We start from the raw sequence: 18,396 nt of genomic DNA, 5'->3' as shown, positions 1-18,396 counted from the left end.
TTTGCACCTTTGTGTCACTTTAATTCCACTTGTTTCCACTTGCTTTTAACTTTCACTCACTGGTAAGGTTTAGATAACACTTCTTCACTACAGCAAACCTACCCACTGAAAAACATGAGTAACAGCCTCCATCTCTCTAATGCCATAACCTTGTGTCACCACAAGGACACCTTGTGTGTAACTGAGACACACCACCACAACTCCACTGAGAATGAGAGCAGGTTGAAAATCCAGGATTTAGTTTATATCCTTCCCCTTACATACAGAACCCACACAGTGACCAAGCTCTGCTGTATTTAAAAGACCTCATAGTGCCGTGTTATCCCAGTAGAGCATTTCATTGTCAGACTGCAGGCTTACTTGTGATTCCTAGTTTCCAGGTCTCCTCTCTCTTGTGGTACCAGATACTTATTTGGACTGATGAGGCAGACTCCCTCTCTTTACTTTTATAGTTATGCTTAATAGCTAGGGCTGGATCATGTGACCCTGATCCATCCCTTAGTTATGCTATAAGTGCAGACAGAGAATTGGATGCCTCAACATTGTTGGCAGAAGGCTGCTGCTCTACGAGCCTGGTTCTGCCAGAGGTCACTTCCTATTAAAAGGGAGTTTTTTTCCCCACTGTTGCCAAGTGCTTGCGGAAAGGGCATCAACGGAGTTTCTATATTGTTTTAGTCTCTACCTTACCATATAAAATCTCTTCATTTGACAGTTATTAATTGAGAAATGATGTTGATTTCTAATATTTGTCCCTAAATAAATAAATGAAAATAGCAGTAATAAAGTACATCACTCGATCTTCTTAAATCTTTCCTCTGCGTTAGGTTGCATTGCAGAAAGTGTTTAACTTTGCCACCTCAAACATCTTCGAGACATGCGTGTCAGGCAGGCTGGTGGCTGACATGTGCAGAGCTGCAGCAAAGGTACGTGTATGTTTAGCTCTTCTTCTCAATTTCCATTTTATACAATATGTGAAGGTTTTCATTCAAGATAATTAAAGAATGTCAAACAAAGATTTCATGTGCTTAAGTTTTTCTCCACTAACATGTTCAATTTAGCCACATGCATATTTACTGTGTTATGGCCTCATTTTGATGGTTTACTGTTTGTGATCTTATGCATGTATTTGTATTTGTGCTTGGGCATCTAAATGTATGTGTGCATATCTATGTGTGCACTTTCTGCATGTGCACATGTGTGTCTGTTTGCAGTGTCATCCTTCCGAGTCTCTCCGACTGTTTGTCCCTCACTGCTGCAGCGTCATCTCCCACATTACTGACAGTCAGTATCACTGTGCAACAGTGCAGTGTGTGTGTGTGTAGTAATGTAACTCTGTTTGCATTAAGGCTGTTCCAATAAGCGTTTAACTAGTTAATTCAGAATTTATTCAGTGATAAATGAAACCGGCAATTTGTAAAGTAAATAAAAATCTTCATTCTTTAATTTTTAGAACACTGTTAGTTCATTTATGATCTCAAAGCTATTAGGTAAGACACCCTACGAGAGTTTAAAGTGAAATTGTAAAAAGCATGTGTTTGTCTCTAACAGTAGTATTCTTTAGCAACTGGTGGTGTCTAAGTGGAACAAATTTAAGGGAAATTAGAAAGAATTTAGAAACTGCGTGAATTAACTTTGAGACTTGGCTCATGTATGTGGTCAGCCCAGTTGTATGCAAAAGCTGGGGCAGTCCTGGAAAAAGTATGTTGGCCAAAATTTCAAATAATGAGGTCAGTGTATGTACAAGCAATCCCTGTGAGTCAAAAGCTCAGACTTCAGACTGCTCTAAATGCTTGGTTTCAGACAGTGGATGAACTGAGAGGTGGCGCCAAGGCCCAGTATAAGATAGACAAGGGGGGGAATTTGAACTGTGAATCATGCAAAATCACTTTAGTGGACTCTGGGAAATAAATGAAGATAGAAGTTTGACTTTAAAAGTCAAAAGTCACTTCTTTAAATGCTAATTGGTGGTTAGTTGACAGCTTTCATTTCATGAACTTAAAATGAGAAAATGTTAATAGTATTTGTGACATGTGCAGTTTGGAGGGAAAGTTTCCTTGTGATATACATCAGAACAGCTGTTTTACTTGAAAGTTTTATTGGTCTTCTGGCTCCTGTCTCCATGTTCATAGTTACCTTAACCTGCAAGTTGAAGACATTTCAGTTTGCATATAAAGCCTTACACTCCTTTACAAGGACCAGTTTGCATAATTTTCCATGCCTGTGGGGTGTTACAACATGAGATTGTAGATTTAGTGATGGCAGTAGTCTAATAAATTTGTTAAACAGTGCATACATCGGAGAAGCCAAACAACCACTCCACAGATGCATAACATAGGAGCCACTTCAACAGTATAAGACTCAGGTGTGCACATTAAAGGAGAAAGGAGACTCTTTCGAGGGTGCCAAAGTTCCATTTTAAAAGGAGAAGTAGGCATGTATGTTCCTTGTGAACGACCGTTATTGAATAGAAGTTTGAGACCAGCTATCAGCTTGCCCAGGTGATGAAGCCCTCATTCAAACTCTGATTTGCATGATGGCATGGTGGGGCAGTGCCTCACAAAGGATTGACCTTGCACTGATGGTACTGAGCCTTAATGACTCACATTTTGTACCCTGGCAGGGTGGGTCAGTTGACTATCACCATCACCTCCAAGGGGACACCAATAATCCTAAGAAGTATATTCATTAACTTAAGTTAAATGTAATAAAGTGTAACATAACATTTAAGAGATGGTTTTGACTGGCTATTATTGATGGCAAAGTGTGTTATTTACTTGTTTTTACTCACGTGCCCACTTTTGCATAAAACTGGCTTGTGTTTTTTACATATTATGTCAAATACGTCAAAATTAGACCAACGCTTTAACAAGACTTGACACTATGCTAGAGTAAGCAGCACTTTAAGCTGAGTTCTAAATTTTGGAGATTAAGATCCTCAAAGTGGTAAAAATAATATTTTTGTCAAGCAGATTAATAAAATAGCTATACTAGTGATTATTAATTAACATTAGTTAACATTAGTTAGTTAAATTAGTTAAAACAGCTTTAGATGCATTTTATACAGGTAAACTAATAGGCTGCCAACTATGCAGCTCATATAGCTAAACAAGTGAATTTTGATCCCAGAATTCGACAATAGGAGCTTGATCTGTCAGGGGAGCAGTGAAGTACATAATTCAGCTTGTTTATGTGTGTGTGTCTGTAGATGAGGAGCTGCAGAGTGAAGATGAGCTGGATAAGGAGCTGCTGTGGAATCTCCAGCTGCTCTCTGAGGTGAGAGAAGGACACACTCCTAAAAACGTAATGCGTTTGACTGATTATAACAGTACAAGGCTTTATTGTGAATCTAGAAATAGCTGTTTGCTTTAAGAGAAGTTAATTTTCTTCACTGCTGCTTGAGTGATTTGGACATTGGGGATGCTTCAGTGGAAAACACTGAAAATGTACGAAACCGGCTGGTGTGTTTATCTGTTTTTAAATTTAAAAGGCTATAGTTGTGACATTGTGAGACCAAAAAAAAAAGAAATACAGCCAAAAGACTTTTTTTGCATCATACACCCTGCACGGTCATAAATTGCAAAGAGCTTTATTGTTAACCAGAAAATATTGATACTCTTTCAGTTTTGTTTTATTGCCCCTGGGAGCTTACCGTGAGTGGGAGCGAGCCAGATGCTACGATTTACTGGAGAACCTCAATATTTAAGACACAACTCTCCAGTGAATTGCCTGTGTGTTCAAGTACTCCTGTGTGTTCTGTCATTAGGTAACCCGTGTGGATGGCAAACAGATGTTAAAATATCAAGGCGACCTGGAGCGGATCTTGCGTGTGTGTGTGCGTCTGCGCTGCAAACGGGTGTACACACTCGCCTGCAGTCTTCTGGAGCACACACTCCGATCGTTTTCCCTCATCTATCCCACTGAGTACCGCAGCACCTCTGGCGGCTTTGTTACTGACCTCCCTATTCGGGTAAACACACACACACACACACACACACACACACACACACACACACACACACACACACACACAATGGCACAAAGAGATAGGAAAGAAAACATCGGCCGCCATTATTTAATCTGATAAAGTGATTCTGAAGTTAAAGCCAGCTCCTTGCCTCTAGTTCCACATGCTGTATGGTTATTGTTGAAATAATATAATATTAAATCTGTCGCTGGAAAACTTTGCCACTAGTTGGACTTTTTTTTCCATTTCTAATATGACAATCTGAAAGCCTTCATTAAATTTAAAGTAAATACACTGCTGGATTATATTACTGACTAATGCTGCTCCCTCTTCAGTCAGACAGCCGCTTACAGGTAGACATAGGAGTGGTGGAGGGGTTGAAACATCAGCCAAAAACCTAAAAAGCCAGAGAAAGAGATGGGAAATTTTGCAGCATAAATAGACCACTAAATTGGGAGAGTATGTGACGTGAGGCGTGTATGATGTGAGCAGAGTGAGCCATTTTACCTGCCTATGCAGTTCCTTGACTCTAATTGCTTAGTTTCACCTTATGCCATATTCACTAACACCCGCACAGGCGAACTGGCTGTTTTCACAGACATTAAAGTATTTAGTGAGTCACAGGAAATGATTAAATCTTCTAGGAAATGTAAAAGGCCGTAAGCTGAACCATTACAGCTGCTCTGTATTGTCCTTTAATTTATAATGCTATCTTACAGGTTTAATTATTGCAATGCAATTTCCTTTTGCATTTAGAAAGCCTAGTTCACATTAAAATTAAATGGCTACACTGCTGGGCCATATACTGGCCAATACTGCTCGTAGTCTGGCATGAAAAATAACCGCATCTGTGTTGTTCAAGGAAATTAAAAAATAGTTTCCCAAAGCTGGAAGCCACAAAAGCAAGAAATCCAAAGAGATCACGTGATTTTTCTTTCCCCAGTAACTTCTAATATTTGCATTTTTGTGCAGTATTGAAACATTACCTATTTATTTATTTAAAAAATCCCTCAATACCAACATTTTGTGATTGAAAAATCCAGAGTGGATGAGCCACATACCTCTCGCGGATAGATCTATATATTTTTACAAAGGAATAAACAAAGAAAAAAAGAGTTCTTCGTGAAATAGGAAGCTGTGGTTTCGTAAAGGTTAATGCAATTTTATGCAATATTTTGCTCAACCCCTCAAATTAAAGCTCAGTGCTACAGTGGATCATGTGCCTCCATCTCACCCTGTCCCTAGCAGCCTCCTCTGTAACACCAACCCTAAATCCATAAATGAACTGTAACTTGAATATGTTTTGTTAGAAGACTAAAAATAACAGTGTCCAAAAATGTGAAAAAGTGGAATAAGTTCCGATTCCGTGAGCCAAAAAAAAGCTGCAGAGTACACAATATGAAGTGGTAACACTCACTAATTTAATTCAGCCTGTCATTCGTGACAGTGGGTTTACATTTAGAGGAAGGATTGTGGATATATTGGACAAATTATGTTGAATGTGGAGCTGTCAGGCAGGAAGAAAAGAGGCAGACCACAGGGAAGATTCATGCATGCAGTGAGAGAGGACATGCAGAGTGTTGGTGTGACACAAGAGAATGCTGGAGATAAGGTGAGACGGAGGATGATGATCTGCTGTGGAGACTCCCTAAAGGGAGCAGCCAAAAGAAGAAGAATATTATGATGAATCTGCTAGGTAAAAATATTTATTTTGTGTTAATCTGGACGCTAGGTAAAACAGATAAATATGACAGTGGTATTTAGATATTTTGACTTAGTAGCCTTCAGAAGTTAGCAGTACTCCTAAATTTTCAGCCCTGTGTTGGGTTTTGCTTTTTGTAGTTTGTGGCAGGTTATAAAATTATTTTATCAGTGGTAATCTTTTATTGTGAAGCTACATAAGCTATGATAAAGTAAAAGGACAATGAGAAACACTAAATAAATAAAGAATCGTTTAAAAGTTGGCAAAGTGGCTCAGTTACACAGTTTATCTAGTATTAGCTACCAAAAGCTCTTGGTCCCTGTTCTACAAAGTAAGTTAAGCATAGCCAGGTTGTCTTTCCATTATCTGGCTCTGTATATACAATGTATCTGTATTTATTATTCAGTTTATGAACTGAACAATGCATTTCCAAATTCTGAACACATTATTAATGACTGCTAAATCACTCTGAATTTTCCTTTCCACAATTAGTTCATACAACAAAACACACATTGCAGTTTTTCAAGCGTTCGGGTCAACTTCGGTTGTTTAAATGTGCAATGGGCTATAAATAAAATAACAAAATGACATTCAAAATAAAAAAGGCTCAAACTATTTTTGTAGTTTCCCATATTATAATTTTTTTAACAGTATTCAGTGGGTTACATACTGAACTGAGGATAGAAACAAAGCATCAGTCCTATAGCGCTGGTATTGATCCACTACCAATACCAGCGTTGGTATCAATACTATGGATATTTGGGTCAATCTGCTCACCTCCAGCAGTCAGGCTGAGCTATCTCATGAAGGTGATTATGAATCTAAAAAGTTAATCCAGGGTTAACGCAAGGTTTTCCAAATAAGCCACAAGTGTTGGATCTGGCTGATTTTACAAAGAAGATATAAGTATACGATTTGAAAAATATAAGGAGCTTACACACATCGTACAGACTGAAAGCAACACAGCTGCTTCTGACAATTTAGGGGTATAAGTGTCTTTAAAAAGTGTCTTTAAAAGTTTTTCCAAGGGTGGAAAACATGCACTATATTCATAAAATCTATCCTATTTGAGGCCAGGAAGGAAAATCGGCAAAAATGCTGAGTGTGTAAATTAACAGGGTATCAATGCTCCCTGTTAATACTTAGTTGTGATTCCATTAACATTTAGAGGTGCGTGAGACAGTTTTAGTTTTTATTTGTTCATCTGCAGTCCCAGTGCCTGAGAGTAAAGATTAAATATAAAAAATGTAATTGTAATTTAGGGTTAGTCTAAATTTGCATATTCGATCAACAAGTCAATTGTCAACAAGTTTTAAGATCATATATTAATGCTTATAGAGTAATAAATTGTTTGTAGCCAACAGGAAAATGCAGCACTAAAGTTGCATCTAAGAATCTATATTTATTACTGATGCTCATCTGGGAAATGCTTTATACGCTATTATGAAAGCAGATCCTCTTACAGTCTGTACGCAGAGGTCTGAGGCATCGTCACAGATTGGTGATGCTATATTCCAGATTATTAAGTGGTTAGTAGGCAGTGATTTCATACCTGTTGATCTTAAATCTTAATCTTTTCATCTTGGAGATAACATGAAGTTTTTATGGTAATGTTACCAGCTGAGAAGTGAATCGCCTTCATAACACTGAAAACCCAGGGTTAAATATGACGGATAAGCCCAAGTCCTCTTTTTGTGCTGAAGTTTTCTCTTTAAAAGTTACGGAAAATTCCTGTAAGGCAACAAAATTACTGCATTTTAATACAAGGTCTGAAATGTCCTTTATACCTTATGACAGCTGGAGATTTGCTGAGCTCCTTCTCCTTCACTATTTATTTCATTCCCCGAGAGGAAAAAAAAATGTCTCTGGATTAATCTTTTTTCTTTTTTTTTTTAAATCTTGATGATATTTTGGCACAGGAGTGCTGGGCTCTTGTGTTTGTTTTGATGACTTGATGGCAGTAATTACAGCTATGTTCCTCTGTTGCTTTTCACTGCTTTACTTTCTTTTTTCATTTCTAATACCAACCTCTTTTCATTTGCAGTTCACGGTCACCGATTCTGTACTTTAAGATTCATTCTCCTTGAATTTCTTTTTAATTTCATTTCAGTGCTTTGCTAGTTGGATTCAGCTGCTTTCATATAATAGTCAACCAGTCTCTTGCGTCAATATTTTTCTATTTTCCATTGAGTTTTGACCTTATACTTAATGTGTTTAAGCATTTAAATACCAGTTGATGACACAAATCTGTGGTTTTGAGGCTGACTGGTTGTGCTGGTTTAACTGACAGTTCTTCCAGTGGAAAAACTGGCAGCCACCCTCTACAACTATCTGACAAAATGTTCTGCCTCACTTTCCAGGACTGGGGCAGACCAGGAGATGTGGCAGCGTTGGGTGTATGTTGGCATGTGCCCGGACCGGAGGAGGAAAGCTTTGTTTTCCATCTTTTGTCCCACCTCCTGCACCCTGAGCTGCAACGAATCAAGGGTCATGTCTCTGGAGAGCAGCCAATGAGCAGGTGTACTGTCATTTCTCTCAGTTTTAAGTATTCAGACGCAATTAGGCACACTCACAAAGATAACAAATAAAGGTGTAGCCTGTCATTAGTGATAAATGAGCTTTGCCTGCTTCCAGCAATTACATGACTTCAGTTTTAAATATCTGTATTTTTTTTTTTTTTTTAAAAAGCCTAATTAGGGGTAAAGAGGGGGAATGTTAAATTCAGCTGCCAAGAAATTCAGAAATTCACATATAAACACACGCGCTCAGTGATCTCATGTGTTCCCTGATTCCCAGGGAGGAGTTGTTGCAGAGTCTCGCTATTGTGCAGCACTGCCTTCTTGGAGCTGGAAATCTGCTGCCCCCACTGGATGGACCACACGTATCCGACCTGTGAGCCCTATACCTGCATACACACATGGACGCCCCCCCCCACACACACACATATATGTATATCTATATATATATATATATATATATATATATATCTATATATATGAAACAAAAACATCATGCAGTCTTGTCACATTTTGCTTACACTTTGCTTCTTGTCAGGGTTTCCTCCATGGTGAATCTTGGGGAGGTCAAGCTGTATATAGGTGTTGACTACGGTATGAAAACATCCACATAACACATATTTACAAACACTCAATCTCCCATTAGTTTCTGTTGGCAATGCGGCCACTCATCCTGTATTCTGTACCCATACGGGGCTTCTGTATTTCTTCTATCCCTCCCCCTCCAGATGCTTCAAGGGAGAACTACCGAGAGTCCATCTGCCAAACCATGAGACTGCTGCTACGTGAGTGCAGATTTTAACTCCACCACACTCCAGTTTCTAACTTCTCACGCCAGATGAAATGTCTATGCATAATTTACCTGTATCTGCTTCTCTCAATCCAGATCATATCTTAGAGCACTCAGAGGATGATACAAAGTCACTGTTTGTCATTATTAAGGTGCCCTTCTCTTTTTATTCTTTATATGAAATGTTGTTATTCTATCCTGCAGCAGGCCTGCAAAGGTCTCACAGCACCCTTTGTCTGTCTGCCTGACTGCAGATCATCAGTGACCTCATGTTTTTCCGAGGCACTCACAAGAAGGAGTTTGACTCACGCTGGAAAAGCTTCACCCTCGTCAAGAAGTCCATGGAAAACAGGGTGAGTTGGAAAAGTACACAAACTTGCTGGTTGTTTGTTTCAATGAGTCATTTACAAGGTGATTTAAATACTTTGCTTTTTTCTACTTTTGCAGCTTCTCGGGAAGAAGCAGCACATTAGAGCTCTGCTCATTGACCGAATTTTGCTCCAGCATGAGGTTTGTTTAACAAAAACACTGTGCCTGGTCATGAAAAAAATATTGGTGGGTTTTTACATTACGGGAGTAAACATAACTTTCCACTCATGATTCACCAAAACAACACAGTGATAATTTGACAGAGAACACTATTTTCTTCATATTTTTAATAGATATTTCAGTATATTATCATATTTTTTTACTTTACTACTCAAAGTCTGAAGTTACAAAAGTCATAATTGACATGCAATCTAGAATTGAAATGAAGATTGTATTTTTGTGTGAATAGATGAGAAAGATGGTTGTGGAGGGGAGTGAATATAAAGTGGTTCATCGGGATCTGCTCTGTGATCTGCTGCTGCTTTCTACCAGCACTTATAGCCAGGTAAAAAAAAAAATTAGATAAAATAAAACACAAATAAAAAAAAACATGTAACAATAACATTATACATCCACCAAGACCTAAAATTCCCTTCACACCAGGCATGAATTGAGTCTCTAGATCTGGACCAGTGTGTAATTTTTTGTTTTTCTTATTATATTTTGATATGTGTTAATATGATATGACGCAAAATTTTGTCCCATCTCACAATGATAACAAATTCTTTCAAATCTTCCAAATTCAGTTTTGGATCAACTCCAAAATGTATCTGTCTGTAACTGCTTGTGCAGGCCTGCTAACCACAAATAAACAAAACAAATCACGTAACTTTCTTGACAGAGTTAATTAAATAAGTAATGAAGAACTGATCTGCTGACTCCTATATTCATGATGGCACTCTGATGTAAGAAAAACTGTGAGAATGCATGCATGTGCATCTGTAAGACTATGTGTGCGTGTTCGTCCTTGCAGGTACGCAGCAGGGCACAGAATGTGCTTATAGCTGCCTTGGGAACCTACAGTTTCTCTTACAGAGACCTCATTCCCCGAATCCTACAACTGTTGTCGCCACAACACACCAGTGTCACGCAGCAGCAGTTTAAGGTACTGTCCACGCAAACACATTGGAATGGATCACTAATTTGTCATACTGGTCACTCTCCGTGGTGCTGAAACGTTGTCCATAGTGCTAAATTTTGTCCTCAGTAGGTGGCCTCAGTGTCCTGCACTGGTCACTGCTTTTGAAGCTTTACTGCTTACTTTCTGGCAAGTGGGCCTTGACCCATCCTACATCATTGCCTCTTTCTTTCTGATATCTTCTTATATCTCAGAAAGAAAATGTTTCAGAATAGGAGTCATTATTAGCCTTATACAGTCATTTTTTATGAAACAGTGGTACCTCTGTGCAATGTACTTAAAAAATAGCAAAGGCAATGCTAACAACTCCTAGACAAAAAGTCACTATTATCACCAGCTATGGTCTGTATACTCGGGAGAAGCTTTGTAGTTTCTGTATTACAGCACTGGCCTGTGTAAGCCTGGTATTCTAAGCAAAAAAATGTGATTTAAACCATTTTCACACATTCACTGCAGCCCTGAACTTTTCTTGAACTTACCCAACAGAGGTGCGTATGAGAAGATAAAAATTTGACACAGTCAGATCACAGATTAGCCGGTCTTTATCCTGCAAGCTCCCTCATACAAAACCTGTGATGACAGATTTCACTGCTGTACAATACGCTGGTGGATTCACAGCTACCATATGTCATCCTGCGCACTTTTTCCACACTTTCACCACATGTATGAGTAATTCTAGTAACGTGACAAAGGACAAATGCAGGCTTATCCTGATATATTCATGTGTGAAAATGGTTTACGTTGCTGTTTCATCCCATTGCTTCCCGTTAATTTGTGTAATTGGGCAAAAATAACTGTACTAACCACATAATCACATTGTTCATAGTATTTGACAGAATATGTGGTTTTAAGCAAGATGGTTGACCTGAAATTCTGTTAAAATTGCATATATAAGGAAAAAAACCAAAACAATTTAAAGACACTATTCGAAGATTGAACAGTGTCCGTGGTTGCTCTGCTTCCACGTCTGCAATGTTGTTGTTTCGAAATGCTGTTTCTGTGGCTGTGATCAGATCCATCAGTGGGATTTGTCACAGTGCCACAGCAAAGTTCAACCATTTTGCAAGGATGTTTTTCTCTGCTTGGGTGAGTTGTTTGTCAGACAAATTTTTCACCCACTTGTCCACATCAATTGTCATTGATCAGTGGTCATTAATCAGTGGTTGTTGATCAATGGTCATGACAATTTGCATATTAATGATCAAGAAACGGACCTCACGGCCCATTATTTGTCAGTGGTGCTAGTTTGAGTCATTGTGGAGATGCACTGTTTACATTGCTGGGGAAACCTGCAGTCAGCAGTCTCAGCTGTTTCTCCCACTACATCTAGATGATAAGAATCAATTTTTTGGGAATTATCTAAAAGATTGATGAATTTAATTTAGTTTCAATAAATATGGGGCAAGTATGTTACATGAACCAGATGACACACAACAGCATTTTTAGACTGAGGTAGTTTGTGATGCTGGTTTCTAGTGCCTTTAAAACACAATAAAATTAATAATAATAATTCCACGTGTTAATAACCCATACAGAGAATAACTGTTTAACCAAATAAAGATTTACATAGAGATGCCTTGAAATTTCCAATCAATGCTTTAAATGTTACTGAACCCAGAACTGTGAAGAACCACAAAATCACTGAGCACCTGTGGAGCCCAATGTAAACATGTAAATATTAAATTTAACATGTTTAGCTTCTTAAGCACATTGCAATAGTGCACACTTACAGTTATCATTATCATAACTTCTAGTATCATTACATAATATCACAAGAATGTTCTAAATATTTAAAAACCATGACCATCATTTGCAGATTTTTGAAGCCGCAAAGATACACCTAGTATCTCTTTTAATATTTGTACATATGTGCATTTTTTTCACAGGGTGCTCTGTACTGCCTTCTGGGTATGTATAGTGGTATTCCTATGGCCAGTGCAAGGGACTGGGAATGGGTTGGGCAGGTGTGGCCTGCTCTGGTCCGCTGCGGCTTATCCCCCACAATGAGCCTGGAGAAACCATCAATCGGTCGTCTGCTTGATGACATCACTGACAGGATCGTTCGCCAGCATGACACTATCGGAATCAACTTCACTGTGAGCAAAGTGATCATTAACCATCAAAATGCTACCCTCACCTGATATTTTTTGTAACCATGTGCTGCTCCTCTTTGCCCACTTCTACCTCTAGGTGTCTGAGGGATGTGTAGAAGTAGCCATTCAGATTGCACAATCGAAAAATCCCACACCTTGTTTAGAGGTACCATCCAAAGAGGAGATAAAAGAAGGGCTTCAGCGTCAGCGAATTAGAAATGTGGTTGCTGCACGGTAGGGATAACAAGTAGATTTCTCTTGTTCATTCAAAGTCTTTTTGAAGTTTTTCACATGATATCCCATGAAGATTCTATATTTTTCATCATACTGAACATGATACATCCACCGCCGGTTGCTAGGCCAAAATGTGTATCCCCCAACAGGTTGGCAGTGGTTCCTTGAGGTTGGTGAAATGGTTTGGTTTGGTTGCTAGTGGGCTGCCACATTTACCTGTAGTTTTTCACATATTTCTGCTAACTACTTGAAAACGTGTGAAGAAAACTGGAAATGCAGAAGGTTTGTGCCTCAGCGCCATAGCCAACATGTTTTAAAAAGTGCAGCTTTTACTTTGAACCTGAATTTTCTCCACTTCTGGTTTGAGCTGTACTTTTCACAGTTTCAATACAGCTCAGAGAGTACCACGACAGTGTTTGTAGATAACTGTCACTGTCACTTCTGTTCAAACAGTAGCAATATCCTCATGACGAAAGGAGTCACAAGTAGGTTTTCCCACTGGTTAGGTAAAAAAGGCAACACACTTTTTTATCTAACAGTCGATGGTTGTGAAGTTCTCATCAACTAGTCTGTGTGATTGGACTTTTTTCCCAGTGACTGGCATCAACCTCCATCAACCACTTACAGCCAGTCTGGGAATACTTTCCCCCTCTACACCGGTGGTTCCAGGCTGGTCTCTAAGTCTGTGTGACTGGGGCCTAATGCAGTTGATCACTTGATTGATGTTGGCACCATCATGTGTCTGCAAAACCCCAATATTCCTATAATATATTATTAGGTTTGTAATATATTAAATTTTGGTAGTTTAGTAGCCAGGGGTGGTACTACTAACCAACACCTGTTTTTATTTTGTACAGGAAATATGAAAAGTTAGTCAATGACCTCTTGGACTGCCTTGAAGACAGAGACTTGTAGGTTTTCTCTCCAACTGTTTATGTGTTTTGACATGTTAGAATACACTAAAGCTGTTTTCACACATAAACTTCAATTTCTGTTTACGCTACAGAGGTGCACAAAGAGCACAAATATCCAATACAGTCGGATTTGACATTGATCCGTCTTTAACCTGCCAACTCCCTAGTACAAAGTCTAAGTGATGTTGAATTCCGCCATAAAAAATACATTGAATGTCATGTGTGCTACCTCCTGCAAGCTTTATCGAGCCATCTCTCTTGCCTAAACCAAGGAAGTATTTCCAGTAGTGCAAACATGTTTGAAACCGACTATTTCCTTCTGTGTGGTACATGTGAAACCTGGAAAATATCCAAACCAAGTCTCCAGAAAACTGTCCAAAGTTTCTGTGTGAAAACAGCATGAGTAAGCTATATAGTCCTGTATATTCTGCACTTTTGATTCTCACAAGCAGCTCCAAAAGAACTGACCCATATTTGTTCCGTCGAGGGATCCCGCTAATTAAAAAAAAACAAAATGTTATTCTTATAGCATCTTTGAAAACAATAGTCATATTGTGCTTAAACAGACAAGCAAAAAGAATACTCACAAGTTCATTTCAAACAGAAAGCCAAATAGTAAGCCCAAACAAAAGAAGATAAAGTGAAAGTAGAGCTGCGATAAAGAAAAAAATAAAAAGAGATGCAGTATAAAATGCAAATTGACATTATAAATAATAAATACTAATAAATAAAAGAAATAAAGACTAGAGGAGAAATCAAGACAACTGAACACATAAGAGGCTATAAGTGATGACAACACATAAAAGCAGATGTACAAAAATGAGTTTTCAGAAGTGATTTAAAGGTAGCCACTGATTCTGTGAGCCTTGTCTCCTCAGCAGGTCATCCAGAGTTGAGGGGACCTGCTGGTAAAAGCATGACCACCTTTAGATTTAAGCTTTGAGTTTGGAGAAGCCCTAAGGGAACCACCTGAGGATCTAAAGCTGCAGACTGGCTTATACGGAGTCAACATTTCTGCTAGGTAGCTTGGGGCCAGGCCCAGACAAGCTTTAAAAGTGATTAGTAGAATCTTAAAATCAATTTGAAAATGAAGAGCCAATGGAAAGAAGCCAGGATGTGACGCTGTCTGCTTGTGCTGCTTGTAATGCTTGGCAGTAGAAAACAGAGCTGAGACATAGAACTGCATTTCTATTGTTACCAACTGTTTCTTTTTTTATATGCCTGTGGTTCAGACCCTGGAAGTTTGAGCACATGGCGACAGACTGGCTATCTCTCCTGTTGAGGGAAGATCACCCACTTCCCCCTGACGCTGTCCTCTACTTCACGCAGAGCCTCGTGCATGATTCCATCAGCATACGCAAGGTCTGAAGCTGTGTGTATGTGTATATGTGTATGAGCTTTGGTTCATGTGAAGCTTCCAGTACACTGTATGTTCCAGACAAGCCAGGGTCAGATAGCAGGGAATCAAAGCATTTTATAGCAAAGCTGAACTATAATGAAAACCCAGATCATTATTAGAGTCATTATGGGTGAATTAATAGTATATCTTAGCTCATATAACTGAAGAACCAGCGAGCTCCTACCATTGCGAGGCATATTAGGCAGATTTTAGTAAGCTAGGAAGTAAATTTATTTATATAGTGCCTTTCACAAATCACATAAAAACAAATATACAATAAAATAAAATGACATGCCACCTGTTTGCTAGTTTTAAAAAATGAACCTTAAGGTGTTTTTTGACATCTGCTCAGTTTATAGATGATAGAAAGGAAGTCAGTGTTCCAAAGAAGGGGGCTACAATTGCAAAGGCTCTGTCTCCTTTAGGTTTTAGTCTAGATTTGGGGATAGCAAGGATAACAAGGCCTGATCAGATCACTGCTGGTGACATATGGCTACAAAAGTTCAGGGCACGCAGGGCCCTAAAGGTGGAAAACTGAATTTTGAATTGAATTCTGAATCTAATGGGGAGCCATGGGGTCACCAGAGGTGTGATGTGAGAGTACTTGGAGGATCTGTTGCAGCATCGTTTTTGTACAAGCTGTAGATCATCCAAGGAGGTTTTACTGAGGGAGATGAAGACTGAGTCGCAGTAGTTCAAATGAGATAAAACAAAGTATCAATAACAATCTTCATACAATCTTCATCTCTCATTTAGATATAATACGGGGAGGTTTACTGATATTTCTTAATTGATGAAAACAAAAAAGAACCAGACCCTTAACCAGTTCTTCATCAGAACTCACCCCTGGGTTGCTTGTGTGTACTTTAACGTAGCTAGAGAGCAATCCTGGATTTCCAAAAACCTGGGGAACCAGGCTGTCTGGGGCATAAATAAGGATCTCTATTTTTTTATTTTCATTCAGATGGAGTAAATAATGTAACATTCATGATTTTTTTTTAACAGCTCAAAGATTTTTTAAGATAAATAATAAAATAAAATAAAAGGTTTAAAAGTGGTCTAAAGCTAAATATTACTGGCATAACATTGATAAGTGATATGAGTAAATGATCACAAAAGCTGACATAAAGAGAGAAAATAGAATACAAGTGAAATAGGACCCAGAACAGAACCCTGTGGAGCACCGTGTGAGAGGATGATGATTTGTAAATAGATGTGGCTGTTCACCCAAACTCACAGTCAAGGTTTTCCATTTCCATTTTCCATTTTCACAGCATAAACATCATGCACAATACTTAAAATTTCATTGGTTTTTATTATTTTGTCACTGAAATCTGAATAGGTGAAAAATATCTCTTGTTCCTTGTTCCTCTCTTAGCAGCTTGCAAATTAGTTCCACAAAGACTAAAAGCAACTACACAAAAACAAGAGGGAGTCAGATTTCCTCCTAGACCAGACACCGTGTTTTTGGGCATGAGTCAAGAATCAATTTGCTCATCAATACTGACAAATACACATATAATGGGATAAAACCCTAGATCTTTATAAGGCTGTGAGATCAGCACAGGATCACGAGCACAGAAGGTGGTCACGCTGAGCCAGACAGCAGTTGCTACACAACGCGAGGGCTGCAGGTTTTGAAAAACGCACATTAGCACTCTGACTAAAATCCCCTTTTTTATTTAACTTCTCTCATCCTGCTCTTTAGCTTGTTGGACAAACAACCGAACACTTGCTGTGTAAAAGTGCTGTGCTCACATCAATTTGCAGAATACATAATTAATTGCTCAGCTGCAGACCATAAAACAGCATGTAAACATACCTGCAAGTGTCACTTAAATCCAGTTAGAATCTGTTGTGCTTTCAAGTCACTACTTGCAACACAGTTTGCAGTTACTTGTACTTACCCAAAATATAGACAAAATACTTCTTCCTTTTTAATAATAAAAAAAGAGAATATTTAAAAATGTTACAATGACTGCGAAAAGAGGCAATGAATGATTTTATGATTATATATATTTGTGCACTGCAGTCTAAGACAGTCATCTGCACATTCAACAACCATTTCTTTTTATTTATTTATTTTTTCTGCAAAACCGGCTCATGCAAAGAGTAGAATTTATTGAAAACAGCTAGAGTTTCACTTTTACAGTTATTTGTTCGTATTCAGGTGTGTAATTGAGCAAAATGTCATACCTCTCCAAAGCATAACTGAACAGCGCAGACAAAGAAAAGAGTGTGAGCTAAGCAAAAAGAGACCTGTGCAAAAAAGTGTAATTTAATGGAGCTAAGAAACAAAAACTATCATAAAAAGCAGCAGCAATTCAAAGATTAGCTACAACACTGAGACCAGGCTGTTCTCCAGTTCGCTATCAAACGACTGCCGGTAGTGTCAGCATTTTTTAATACCCACAGCACTTTTACTGGCCCTAAAGGATCCCCTGTGACTGTGGCTAAAACTGTCTCCCTGTAGAGGTGAAGTAGGGTCACTACAGTTTGTGGCAACAGTTACGATGATAAACTTGTTTTCCTCCTGTTTTGGGTAATATTTCCCACCTGTTAGGTTGCAATCTCAGCAATGGCTGGTATCCTGAAGCAGCTGAAACGACCGAGTAAGAAAGTGGCCGTAAAGCCATCAGATATCAGTGAGTTTACGCACAAATGCACACAATCAACCACATTATTCAGCTTTCATGTTTATTTCTAAAGCAGGATTTTTAGTTTCTAACTTTAATAAGATAATAGTTATAATCAGTTGTAATCAACCACTGTTAAACAATAACATCTAAATTTGCTTTAAAAATTGCCAAAAAACCACAAGAGCTTTCCACCACAAACACACATTCCCCCACAAATAAGACAAATAGCACTCTTGTGTATGAGTGTAAAGGGTGCTTTCTGTTATTGCTTTGTATTTGTAGGTGGGATCGAGGAACCTGATGGGCTGTGCGTGGGGGATCGGGAGGGAAATCGCTGGTTGCAGTACGACAGCAACAACCTACCTCTGACTCAGGAAAAGTGGGACTCTCAGTGTTTTGTGGAGAAGACACACTGGGGATACTACTCATGGCCGAGGTGAAGACAGTGACTGAGAGTTGAGGCGTTGGATGTAGAAACTGAAAGGCTGATTAACTGCTTGCTTGCAAGGAGCTAAGTAGCTGATTGACTTAACTGCGTGGTTGAGTTGATGCTTGGGTTTGTGGCATTGTGACCACGTTTATGTGTGGCTAACTGCCGGATGACGCGGCTCTGAGTGGATGGATAACTAGCAGGGTGT

At 38.8% G+C, this 18,396-nt stretch overlaps 1 protein-coding gene across 1 annotated transcript in view; it reads left to right on the top strand.

The window, feature by feature from the left end:
- The window catches only part of psme4b (proteasome activator subunit 4b), a 47,018-nt gene that overhangs the window by 16,210 nt on the left and 12,412 nt on the right, over positions 1 to 18,396 (top strand). The window contains exons 16-34 of the mRNA XM_005471420.4: positions 825 to 923; positions 1,212 to 1,281; positions 3,206 to 3,273; positions 3,764 to 3,967; positions 8,027 to 8,184; positions 8,463 to 8,558; positions 8,721 to 8,776; positions 8,911 to 8,967; positions 9,069 to 9,124; positions 9,227 to 9,325; positions 9,420 to 9,482; positions 9,751 to 9,846; positions 10,315 to 10,446; positions 12,366 to 12,575; positions 12,670 to 12,806; positions 13,664 to 13,717; positions 14,953 to 15,082; positions 17,683 to 17,764; positions 18,041 to 18,194. Of these exons, the coding sequence (XP_005471477.1) occupies positions 825 to 923; positions 1,212 to 1,281; positions 3,206 to 3,273; positions 3,764 to 3,967; positions 8,027 to 8,184; positions 8,463 to 8,558; positions 8,721 to 8,776; positions 8,911 to 8,967; positions 9,069 to 9,124; positions 9,227 to 9,325; positions 9,420 to 9,482; positions 9,751 to 9,846; positions 10,315 to 10,446; positions 12,366 to 12,575; positions 12,670 to 12,806; positions 13,664 to 13,717; positions 14,953 to 15,082; positions 17,683 to 17,764; positions 18,041 to 18,194 (2,021 nt within the window). The remainder of the gene's footprint in view (positions 1 to 824; positions 924 to 1,211; positions 1,282 to 3,205; positions 3,274 to 3,763; positions 3,968 to 8,026; positions 8,185 to 8,462; positions 8,559 to 8,720; positions 8,777 to 8,910; positions 8,968 to 9,068; positions 9,125 to 9,226; positions 9,326 to 9,419; positions 9,483 to 9,750; positions 9,847 to 10,314; positions 10,447 to 12,365; positions 12,576 to 12,669; positions 12,807 to 13,663; positions 13,718 to 14,952; positions 15,083 to 17,682; positions 17,765 to 18,040; positions 18,195 to 18,396) is intronic.

Source organism: Oreochromis niloticus, linkage group LG8 (genome assembly GCF_001858045.2).
Source record: "Oreochromis niloticus isolate F11D_XX linkage group LG8, O_niloticus_UMD_NMBU, whole genome shotgun sequence".
NCBI lineage: Eukaryota > Metazoa > Chordata > Actinopteri > Cichliformes > Cichlidae > Oreochromis > Oreochromis niloticus.
Note: the sequence above shows the minus strand (reverse complement) of the source record. Positions and strands in the feature narration are given on the sequence as shown.